At 43.3% G+C, this 12,799-nt stretch overlaps 1 protein-coding gene across 6 annotated transcripts in view; it reads right to left on the bottom strand.

Moving 5' to 3' along the window:
* The window catches only part of arap1 (ArfGAP with RhoGAP domain, ankyrin repeat and PH domain 1), a 135,013-nt gene that overhangs the window by 86,839 nt on the left and 35,375 nt on the right, over window positions 1-12,799 (bottom strand). For 5 of the 6 annotated variants that reach the window (XM_079515137.1, XM_079515140.1, XM_079515136.1 and 2 more), the window contains exons 4-7: window positions 6,677-6,888; window positions 2,663-2,769; window positions 1,535-1,623; window positions 234-389 (exon numbers count right to left, since the gene is read on the bottom strand). In XM_079515137.1, coding sequence (XP_079371263.1) covers window positions 234-389; window positions 1,535-1,623; window positions 2,663-2,769; window positions 6,677-6,888 — 564 coding nt within the window. The remainder of the gene's footprint in view (window positions 1-233; window positions 390-1,534; window positions 1,624-2,662; window positions 2,770-6,676; window positions 6,889-12,799) is intronic. The other variant, XM_079515138.1, reaches the window with a different exon arrangement.

Genomic DNA, 12,799 nt, shown 5'->3' with positions numbered 1-12,799 from the left:
TCAAAATCTAACTAGTATAGTAACTATTAAAATATTTCAAATAAATGGAGTAAAAGTACAACATTTAGATTTAAGATGTAGTGGAGTAGAATCAGAAGTATTGGGAATTGTACGCACGTGCGTGCGTGCGTGCGTGCGTGTCTGACTGTCTGTGTGTGTCTGCGTGTGTGCATGCGTGTGTGTGTATATATGTGCGTGTGTGTCTGCATGTCTGTGTGTGTGTGCGTGCGTACCCCTGCGGTGGGTTCTTGTCCAGCCAGCCCATCTTCATGACGCTGCACTGACAGGTGTCCTCCTTAGTGGGCAGAGCCAGACGTCCCGTGGTGGGCAGGTAGAAACTCCCCTGGGGTGTAGTGATGCTGCGATAGTCCTCCTCCCATCCGTCAGTACTGGGAGACACGCACGGACACACACACACACACACGCACGCACACACACACAGACACACACGCACACTTAACATCTCTATTTCCGTTCACGTTTAACAAGATATTCTTGAACACCAGAAAAAAAGTGCTCACATTGTTTAACCCATTTTGACCTGAAATCAGATTCTAAAAATGTCTTCTACATCCTGACAGTTTTCAGAAAAAGCTACGTTTCTATGTCAGTCGTTCTTGTTTTTTTCAAAAATAGCAGAACTACAAGCTCGTAGCGCGCCACTCGGTGGCGCGCTACGAGCTTGTAGATCTGCTGCAGTTGCACCACTCAGTTCACACGGGTGTGTTTTTTGATGTTCATTCGACGGCTACTTCCAGCCGTTACTTCAGCGATACAGTAATAAAAGGATCATTGAGGAACAGGCCGAGCGTAGGGCGTTATAGGGACCGTCCTGTTGCTGCTGACTAAACCAACACATGTCAGAGTGGATATTCTGCGGTTGCACAACCTGTCTGAACCAGTGTTCAGAAATGCTGTGTCTGTTGAGATCTTTAAGAAGCTACTAAAAACTCATTTGTACCGCAAACATTTTGGTTTGCTCCAGTGATTGTTTCAATCTTTTGTTGATTTCTATGTACTGTTCTGTTTGTATCTATTTCTAGGTACTGTCTTTGCTGCTCTGTTTCTTATTTCATTGTTGGTGTATCTCTGATTGTGATGTTCTTGTTTTATTCCTATTATTTTATTGTACAGCACCTTGTAACAACTGTTTTGAAAGGCGCTTTATAAATAAAATTACCTTACCTTACCTGTTGTTTTTGTCGACTAAAACTAAGACAGGTTTTTTTTCGTTTGACTACCTTTTTTTCACCTAAATGGAAACTAAGCTATGATGACTAAAGCTATAAGACTAAATATATTTATAGGAAAGGACTAGTGGACAAGAGATCCAGTATAAGTCATTTTACACTTGGTTGCATGCTGAAAATAGCAGATCCGCGTTGTGAGCTTGTAGATCTGCTATTTTCTGCTATTTAACTCACTGGTCGTCATCGTCCAATAGCATCGTCTATAAAGTATATAAGGTGTGACTCACTGGTCGTCATCGTCCAATAGCATCGTCTATAAAGTATATAAGGTCACTGTGACTCACTGGTCATCATCGTCCAATTGCTCGTCGTCGCTGCACAGAGAGTTGTACCGTCGGCCTGCCGTCTGTGCCGGGCGGGGCTGGAGCGCCTCCTGGTGGACAAACAGGTTTCACAGGTCATCACTCAAACCGTTTCCTGCCCAGTGTCCATGACATCACGGACACTGTGAAATACTAACATAATATAGATATTATCTAAAAACACATATTACACACAAAGACCCCAGGAAAGTGTTCTAAATCTTATAAAAGTCATTAAAAACATATATATGTTTGCAAAAAGGGTGAAGTGTTCTTTCAAAAAGGTTAAATGTTAAATGGTCGCAGTGCGGCACAAAGTGACGTGCTGTTGTGAGCTTGTACATGTGACTGTGTACCTGACTAGTGAAAGCCCTTGTTTTAACCGGCTTATGGCCAGTGCCGTAATTGACGTAATGAATCAATAAATCCCTTATGGCCACTTAGCGTCAGTGGCCATAAGGGATTTATTGATTCATTACGTAATCGTTTAATCCCCTGTAATCGGGAGCTTAATATAACAAAATGTACGGCCGATGTAATCTACCTAAAATTTTTGATATTTTGGGCTTGATTAGAGCTTAATTTGACTTAGTTATTAAAATAAACAATGATCGATTAGCATTCCGGACATCTGATAGTGCTGCACCAGTCCAAAGCTAGTTCCGGATGTTGTTGTTCCTTAAACCGGAAGTGACATCGCCAGATTCGCTCTATATGGTCAAAATCGGCATAATGGTGACGTTACCGCCACCATCAGGACTGGGTATAATACTATAGGATTGCCGTGTGAGAATGAGATGGAGTGTGTATATCACGGATTTTTCTATTGGCATTAAAATGACAAATTAAACATATGAATAGTGCAGGCAGAAGGCACAATCCACTGTTAATTAGGCTGGCCATAAGAGGGTTAATAGCCAATTTCACTTTTTTTACAATTGAACAATGCGTGCGTCGTTCCCAAATGCAATTCCAATGGTAAGCTGTGTTGTTTTCACCCCATGAAGCAATGGAGGATTCAGACATGCCCGTATGCGTGTCTCAACCCAAATAGAAACCAGGAATACAAGGACAAAATGAATGAAATAATGAGAGGGACGGATATGTTACCCTTACTGTGTCTTGTGATATGTTGTTGTTCATAGCATGGAGACTAGAGAAACACTCTTCTGAGTCTTCAAAGTCATCAGAACTGTCATCATCAAGAGAATCTGACCCTGAGAGAGAGAGAGAGAGAGAGAGAGGGGGAGAGAGAGATTAAATACTGTAGCTCTATATTCTTTTTTAAGTTTTTTTTTTTTATCCCACTATTTTGCAACCCATTTTTCACCCAGTGTCAATTATCTAATGTAATCCTGAGACTCTCTCTGCCAACCTGGGGAGAGCAACGGACTGAACTGCTGAAATGCTTCCTTCAATGCATGAGGAGTCCACGCTGCTTCTTTTCACCTGACATGGGGGGGGGGGGGGGGGGGAGGAACACGTTATTCCAACAGGCGCCCCGGCTGGCCAGGGGGAGGCAGTATAGAGACCAGGATTACGGATGATGTTTTTTGTGAGGGTACCTACCCTAGGGGACACGGGGAGAACATGCAAACTCCACACAGAAAGGCCCTTTTGCTAACCCCGCCCAGGGTATGGGCACTGATGACGCGGAGGAGGGAACACATGTAGCTCTATATTCTGACAGTAATCATTGGTAGTGTTTCTATAGTAACATCATCCCATCATCTCATACATTTTCAGTTCAGTAAACCAGTTAAACCGGAGAGCATACTCGTACTGGTTGCAGGATCAAAGAAGACAAAATATTGTAAGTGAGGAAACAGTAATCAATGAACACATTGATTGTTTTTTCAAACAATGCACATTTTTCTATTAGACATGTAACGATTCACTCAATGCACTATACGATTGGAATCACGATGCCAGGTTCACGATACGATTTTTCACGACTGTTTAAGCACAACATTTTTTTCCAGACATAAATCGAGTATTTTATTTCTCTTTTCATTTTCGACTGAAAACCTTTTTATTCAATTCTCCTACAAAGATTTTTCTGCATTTCCGGCTCTTTTTTAGACCCTCTGCTGTTTGCATCACAATTCAAATTAAGATTTAATCACGATTTAAATTGTCACCAGTTTACTTTTAACTGACCCTGTGGAACCATTGCCCACTCCTGAATGAACTGTCTGATGCTGGGACTCTGGTGCAACGCACAGGTCCTGAGCCTGGTGAGAGCAGGAGTGGACCTGGTGAGACGTAGGAGGGGCCCGGACAGGAGACAACCCACAGGCACAGAGCCTATTCCCTCCATGCGCCAGAAGTGTACCTCCCAGCCCTGGCAGAGTAGTTCTGGAGTAGTTCCAACGGATTGTGTGCCCCTGGTTTTTCCCTAGTGGGACTGATTGAGGATATAGCTACTGGGACGTAAGTCGGGATCACTCCCGGCTGGGTCGCCTGAGTGAGGGGTATGATGTTGAGAGACCCGAAACCCCGTTGACCTCAGGATACATCACTGAGGAATAGGATACGTCCCAGGTGCATCCATGCGATGTTTTTTAGTTATGTTTTAATCAATTTGATTTTGGAGATATGCGGGGAAGAGTCAGAGTGTCAGACACGGCATGTTATGCAATTATAGGCAGATTTCAGTGTCTAAAGAGCGATAATTTGATTTAATACTATTTTGTATTGCCGCAAAAGCACATTCCAGCCTATATACAGTATATACATTCACACCATCAGCTTAAATGTTTAGGAATTCTACAACGACAAAAGCAACCCAGGATCTAACCATGTTCTCTGCATGAGCGTACATGAGATGCCAGGTCAGCTGAGCTGACACTAAATAAAAAATGGAAGTAGGGATTGAACGCGTGAGCTCTGGCATTTCCTTCATTTTTAAGTGGTGCAACCACTTCCTTAAGTGACTATGTGTGTGGGTTCCTGCCTGGCTGGGTGGGTGGCTGGGTGGGTGGGTGCGTCTGAGCACGAAAACCGCATGGTTGTTTTTCGCCACCTGTGCGACCTAACACACACACACAAACACACGCACATATTAACTGTATATATGGTGATTTCGGGTGTGCCAGTACAGTACAGTGACAGTACAGTAGAGGGTACAGTAGAGGGACCCCCACACGGTAACTCTGTCATTTCTCAACCGTTTCGGACGCGGGGCGGCTCGCCGGAATCGGGCCGGCACCCTGGGTGCGTTCCTGTGGGTCTGGAACTCCCCCCCCGGGACCCCCACACGGAGTTGCACCAATTACTTCACACGGGTGTGATTTTTCTATTTTTAGTAGTATTTAGTTTTTTTGGTCAGTTTCACAAACACTTACGATAGGCAGACCGGCGATTGCTATATGTATTATACTGTATCATTATGTATGTCTGTTTCTTTCTTTCTCTATCCACTATTTTTGAGTGGTGCAACCACTCCCTTACGGAGCTATGTGTGTGGGTGCCTGCCTGGGTGGGTATGAGCACGAAAAGGGTGGGTATGAGCACGAAAATAGCATGGTTAGCATGGCGCACAAGTTTCACCACCTGTGCGCAACCTAACACACACACACAAACACAGACCCAGACGCACATATTAACTGTATATATGATGATTTTGGGTATGCCAGTACAGTACAGTGACAGTACAGTACAGTAGAGGGTACAGTAGATGGACCCCCACACAGTAACTCTGTCATTTCTCAACTGTTTCGGACATGGGGCGGCTCGCCGGAATCAGCCTGGCCCCCTGGGCGCGTTCCGGGCACCCTGGCTGTGGTCCTGTGGGTCTGGAACTCCCGGAGCCCCCCCAGGGACCCCCGCACGGAGTTGCACCACTCACTTCACACAGGTGTGACTATTTTTTAAAGACCTGAGCCGACCTGCCCATTCTACAAATGGCTTCTAAATCAGTGCAAAGGACCCATGTATTTGGCCAGAGGACACGCTCTAAGCTTGCAGATCAACTATTTCTATTTTATTAAAAAACCCCACAAAATAATAAAAAATGATTGATGTGTTTGTTTTGGAGATACAGGGTCTCCACCCAGACAATATTATACTGTTGTATAATATCGGTGATAATCAAAGCATGAAATCACCACGATTGTGATTTAAAAAACTTTAAATGCATGGTGTAGAATAGATCCTTTAACTCTGACAAAGGCAACACAGTTCACCGTGTTGGAATAGCTACAGCACAGCATCTGAAGGGAATTCCAAATCTCGGCAAGCTCATTTGCATACAATATACTGAAACCAACGGAAACCAGTGGCTTTTTCAGAAGGTCAAGAAAACAGAACATTTTTTGCAGTAAATGTAAAGTATACTACATGTATACTAATGAATAAATATAAAGCATACTACAGGTATACTAATAAATAAATATAAAGCATACTACAGGTATACTAATAAATAAATATTACAAGTATACTTATAGGTATAAGTATATAGAGTTTAAGTGGTTCATACAAATTCTCCTTTTAACCAGTGGTGGAGAAAGTTGAATTTTTATATTTATATAAAAAATGATTACTTAAGTAAAAGTAACAGAAGTGTCGTGTAGAAAAATAATCACTTACTGTAAAAGTCCAGTATTCAAAATAAATTGAGTAAGAGTAAAAGTATTGCCATCAAACAATGTACTTAAAGTACCAACAGTAAAAGTACTCATTGTGCAGAATGTCCCATTTCACAAGTTTTTAGGAAAATCCTTTGAAAACAACAGATCTACTAATAGAACTAACACTCCACAAAGTAACTAGTAACTAGTATAGTAGAACAGAAAGTATTTCAAGTTGTAAATACTTTAGAAAGTAAAAATACCTCAAAATTGTAGTACAGAATTTGATGTACTTTCCAACATCACTGCTTTTAACCACGTAAACCCTCCAGACTAACTTGATTTGTTGAGCAACAATTTATTTTCTCCAGTTTCAATTCATTGTTCTGCCTTTTACTTGTAATGTCTACACACCAAATCTCCCCCCGCCCTCCTCCTCCTCCTCATGCAGTATATCCCAAACTTCCAGGACTCAAATTCAGAAAAGCATCAGATCTACACGACAAAAAGATGAAGTATAGCATTGGATGATCGGTTATAAAGCTGTACTCACGGTGATGATGGTCGGGCGGTGGAAGCTGGGGGGGAAGCCTCCTGGCGGGGAGAGCTGGGTGCGTCTCACACGGCCCTCCTACTCCTCCTCCTCCTCCTCCTCCTCCGGATGCTCGATGGTTCTCGGGTCCTGCCCGTGGCGCAACCCTGGCGGGCGGGGGCGGAGTCCGCTCGCTCTGCTGCGCCTCAGTGATTGGCCGCGGTGTCTCCTCGCTGGAGGAGGCGAGGAGGAGAGGGGGGCGAGCGGGAGGAGGAGGAGGAGTCGTGGTAGAAGGAGTAGGAAGGGGGGGAGGAGAAGGAAAGGAGTCGTCGGTTACTATGGCGACGGGAGGTCGGGTGAAAAAGCCGACAAACAGGCGGCTGATCCTATGCATCCTTTATTGGCGGGTATAGCGGACGCCTTTCTTCACTCCTCAAGAGTCGCTCTGCTGCGCTCATGCCATGGTATATAAAATACAGTACATCATTTTTTTTGTTAAGCTCTGTGTGTTAGCAAATCATCTAACTCCCTAAAAGAACTATAACTTCAACTCCAGGAGTTGAAGTTCGAGAACTGGAGTTGAAAAACTAACTTCAACTCCAGGAGACACATGAGAGACAAAGCGAGCCGCAAGGTTCGTCAAATGTGGTTCTCTCAAACATCAGCAATATTCCTTCTTTTGTATAACTCTGTTCTTCACGTCCAGAATCCACTAACAAGAGAGTTAAAGTTGAGAGAAAGTTTTTGTCGAGCGGCTAGCTAGCACTTAGGTAACCCTGTGCCTTGATCCATGCACACCGGCCAGCCGGCTGTGTTGCTACACGAGTTCCTGTGCCAAGTCAACGGGAACTAGCATTCAAGACACGTACGTCCCAGGATTCCTGAGCAGAACCTCTGAATGTCAGAGTGAGACCCTTTGTTCCTCCTCTCTGTGCTCTGCCGGCCCTCTGCGTTCCATCCCTCTCTATCTCTCTATCTCTCCGTCTCTCTCTCTGTGACACTGGGCTGCAAGTCTCATCCTGCCTGACATTGGGGACATACCATCAACATATCTCTGGATTCCCCCACTGTGCGCACGCGAGCACGCACGCACACGCACACACACAGTGTATGACCAATGTTTACCTGTGCTGCACACACACTATTATCTCGACAGCCACTGTGACTTTCAGCTATTCAGCCAAAACATGCAAATTAGTAGATAGTTCCTCTCAGATAGTTCAACTCTCAGGTGAACTATCACAGAGTGTCACAGAGAGAGAGAGAGAGAGAGAGAGAGAGAGAGACAGACAGATAGAGAGATAGAGAGGGATGGAACGCAGAGGGCCGGCAGAGCACAGAGGAGGAACAAAGGGTCTCACTCTGACATGCAGAGGTTTCAATGGGGATTGGGGGAACCAAAAAGAAGCAGCGCCGTGGACTAGACAAGTGCTTTCCTCTGAGGTGGAAAGTCTGGCGACGCGAGGTTAAGCTACTTCCATAGAATTCCTCTCTCTCAATCTCACATATTTCAGTTTTTTATGCATTTTTCTTAATAAAGGAATGACCCATTTTTATTTGGTGTGTTACAGTGTCATGCAAACGTAGTACAAACTACCAAACTACAGACTCAGAGCACAACATGTTCCATTATGAAGAAGTTGTGACGAAACTAAACGATAACTACACCGCAACACGGGTTCTTTTGCTCCACATTTCCTGAAAAGTACGGGGTTTTGGACATGCACGGTTTCACAATGAAGGACATCTGTAATGAAGGAGGCTTCACTACATGATGATTCACAGATGAATATAGGAGTGGACACGGTCCTGCTCTTTATTTACCCACTATTGTGAAAGTTCCCTTTATCCTCTCGTGTTTATTTCATTCTGTTTCCCAACAATGAGAATAGAATAGAATGGGCTGTTACAATCGGTTTCAGTTAAGTATGTTGTTTTGTGTGTTTTTGTTTGAGCTTGAAACCAAACACAAACAATACTATGTTATTGGCAAAGTTGAATATAAGTGCTGAGGCTGGCAGGGCACTGTGTCAAGGCACCCAGAACTTGAGGCAAGTAAATTGACCCTATGGGAGCCAACCCATGCAGGGCAAAGCCAGGAGGGGAAAGAAGCGTACCACCTATGTAGACGTGCTGCGGCGCGACAGCTTGGCTGACAACACTGCAGAGCTCAAGAACCTGATGTTGGATAGGAAATTGTGGAGGGCAGTGATCCAGGAATCCCGCGTTGGTGTTGGCTAGACCTCACTCTCGCAGCAACTAACTATTTTCAAATACATTTCATGTTTTGGTTGAGGCTCTTTGGTGTGGGACATATGGGACAACACAACAGAAAGACCACAAGAAGTTTAGGGGGAAAGAAAATCCTGAAAAAAACTGAAAGTGAACATTATTGTAGTTCTTTTGACGCAACAGTCACTTCACCTAGAACTGTCCACATGGTAAAAAAACAAAACAAATAAATATAAAAAGAATTCTGCAAATAGCTCTGTCACCCAGAATAGTGACTGTAGTTTGTTTTAGAACAGGGGTTTTCAACTGATTATGAACCAGGGACCACCACGCGGACTAAGAATCAACCTGGGGACCACTGTTGTGTTGGGTGAGGGGATATTCAAATTAATATCAAATTAGTTAATTTGAGGTGAATTAAATCAAGCCCTTAACTGGCATATGCTAGTCGTCTTACTCTGTTCTCTTAACCTTCCATATTAAACTCATAGATAGCAGACACATGTGACTGCATGATTATATGAGCACATTTGACATTTCTTAATAGACTCAACTAGTCAATCCGGTTCACTTTCCCTTGAAATTCAAACTCCCGTTCTGTGGAAGTTCTTGACATCCGACTTCCCAGTAACTGACATTGATCACCAGGTCACTTAATGAACTAGTTTGTTTCCCAACTAGTGGTCGATAAAAAACATACTAAATGCATGGCCAGGGACCACAAGCAATACCTCACGGACCACCAGTGGTCCACGGACCACCATTTGAAAACCTCTGTTTTAGAATATTGACTAAGTTGGTGTGGGCACGAAGCTGCACTCGAGAATGCAGGGTGAAAGTAAGTACACTATGTATTAAATCTTACACCCCTGTTCTGTCTCTGAAATGCTGTGGAGTGCCTAAATTAGTCTAGTTTCACTTTCAGTCATCATTCAAGCTATCAACACCACTTCATGGTCGTTGCAACATTTCCTGCTGACAGCTAAAAAGTACAGCCACGGGATCATCTGACACAGATTTTGACGTGATGGTCAAGATTCAATTAATCTGCCGAGCCAACAGTCAGGCAGGCTCTATATATAGAGCATAGCAGTGCGGGCAAGGTTTTTCTGGACCTGCTGAAAAGTCTGCCATTAATTATTCCCCATAGAGATTCATAAAAAACGTTTATATAAATTATTTTAAGCCTGGAATCAAGCCATCCAGGATCCTGATTCCCTGGTGAACCATCCATGACCATAAAACCTTTGATTCTGTGAAAAAATTTTGAATAATTAATTATATGATATAGTATACCTTTGTTTAGCGGTTTTCATGTTTCTTTCTTATACACAGAATCAAATCTTTTATGGTCATGACTCACCAGGATCCTGGATGCAGGCTAGATTCTAGGCTTTAAATAATTTATATAAATATTTGTGTAAATCTCCACGCCCACTGCTATGCACTATTAACCGATTTTGGGAGGGAACCCCTTTTGGTGTTAGCATTATGTTATGCTTTAGCTATTGAAAAATAGCAGATCTACAAGCTCATAGCGCGCCACCGAGTGGCGCGCTACGAGCTTGTAGGTCTGCTATTTTTGAAAAATCGTAGAACGACTGACATAGAAACATAGATTTTTCAGAAAACTGTCAGGATGTAGAAGACATTTGTAGAATCGTCCTCAGGTCTAAATTGGTTAACCTCAAGTGGTAAAAAAGAAAAATGTCAGCACTTAAGCAGGAAACCAGGTTCAAATCCAGCGTAGGTCTTGAATTTAAATTCGCTGAACAGCAACATCAAGGCTATAATTAAGAGGTGGTTTCACGTGCACGCAACAAGGCACAGGGCATTAACCGAAAACATTTACTAAAGGAACGCCCGAGCCCCTCTCAATCCAGACCTTATTTTGTAACCCAATATAGCACCGCTTCAAATCATACCAGCCATCCCATCAGGGACAACTGGGGTAATATCAGTGACCCTACCCTCCGACGAGTGTTCCGGGAGCCTCCAGTTATTTATCTTAATCCATTTTGGCCTGACCTCGAAATTAAAAAAAAAATCTTCTAAATCCTCCAGTTTTCTGAAATAAATATTTTCACGATTTTTCAAAAATAGCAGACCTACAAGCTCGTAGCGCGCCACTCGCTTTTTTTCAAGCTTTTTTCACAATTTGTATTTAACTACATTGCAAAAGTAGCATTACTTTTCATGTAAAATTACTTTACAACTGTAAACAAGCTTTCTTGTTTAAATCTAGCTCGAGTTAACATGTGGCATCTTAGGATAGATGTAGACCTATTTGACAGTGCAGAAACATAATTGCCTTCCTTGATGTATTAATGAGCATCAATTAACGACCATCACCTGGGCACAGTCAGACACATACAGCTCCCCTCTGCAGGCCTCTACTACTGAAAGTGACTGCATGAGTCTGTCTCATTTCTTTCCAAAAGCATGTGAATATGATGGAATATGATTACAGTTCACATTTCATATCACACACTAGCCCCCCCTAAAAAAATATATATATTTATTTATTTATTTGAAAATCGAATTTTTAATAAATCGATACATATCGTCGGGATATACGATATATCGTTAAAAGCCTAATGTGCATGCATTGATTATTTCTCCTTAATATGGGCTCCTGTTGATTGATTTCTTGGTTTCTCACACACACACACACACACACACACACACACACACACACACACACACACACACACACACACACACACACACACACACACACACACACACACACACACACACACACACACACACACACACACACACACACGTTGGCTTTTTAACGTCAGTACCTTGCCTTCTCCTCCCTTTGTTACCTTTTTGTAGAGCTCGGACCAGCCCCTCTTCTTTCTCGTTCTATAGTCCCGTTGATCTTGTTTTAATCATTTTGTTTACCTCCACTGACTGAGCACCTGGTTGATCTGTTTCTTGATAAGAACAATTCCAACATGTCCCGCTGACAGCTAAGAAGTAGCACAGACACCGGATCATCAAGTTTGGCGTGATGGGCAAGTTTCGATTCATCTGCCGAGCAAGCAAGCAACAATAATAATAATAATAAATGACAGCACTTAAGCAGCAGGACACTGGGTTAACTCCGGCGTAGAAGAGGAAAGTTACATAGTGCTGCTTTAAGTAAAGTAGCATTCAATAATGAAAATCTGAGAATGAACAAAAACAATAATAGCACCCCTTAAATCGACAGCGACTCTCTTGTGAACTGCAGTAGTATAGTCCCAACTTGGAGAAATGAGCAAGGGGGGGAAAGAAGTAATCCACAGTCCTCTTATCCGAAGAGTCTAGACCTGGTGAAGTTGTCCTCTTAACCGGAGACCTGGTGAAGTTGCCGGAGTCTGGAGTGTGACAGCCCTACACACAGCTACGAGATGAGCCGTATACTCACTGTAATAGGCTGTATATAGAAGACTGAAAAAGAGGAAATTGAACATTTCACACGTTTCCTCCCCTTTACACAGGAGATGAGGATCTACACAGGAGATGGGGAGGGGGAGGGAGGGAGGGTTGCGCCACTATCGACCTACTATATTTAACCTGCTCCAACTAATTCCTGCTGGCCAGCGGACGTCATGTGATTGAAGGAACAATGACCTCTTCCTTTCAACTCCTATGTGAGCCATTAACCTTAGTGGCGCGCACATTGTACAGATTCCCTTTAGGGCCATACGGCTCGCACACGTGCATGCACTCAACGAATGGCAAACGGTGCATTTATATACACAGTAGCAGCCTTTGTCCAAGGCGCTCTACAATGATTGTACATTACATTCACACATTCACACACACGCACATGCGCGCACGCGCAAACGGATGACAGAGGAAACCATGCAAGGCACCAACCTGCACATCGGGAGCCATTAGGGGCTTCGGCGTCTT

The sequence above is a fragment of the Electrona antarctica genome (genome assembly GCF_951216825.1).
Source record: "Electrona antarctica genome assembly, chromosome: 11".
In the NCBI taxonomy this organism is placed as follows: Eukaryota; Metazoa; Chordata; class Actinopteri; order Myctophiformes; family Myctophidae; genus Electrona; species Electrona antarctica.
The sequence above is the reverse complement of the archived record's forward strand: the minus strand, read 5'-3'. Positions and strand labels throughout refer to the sequence as shown.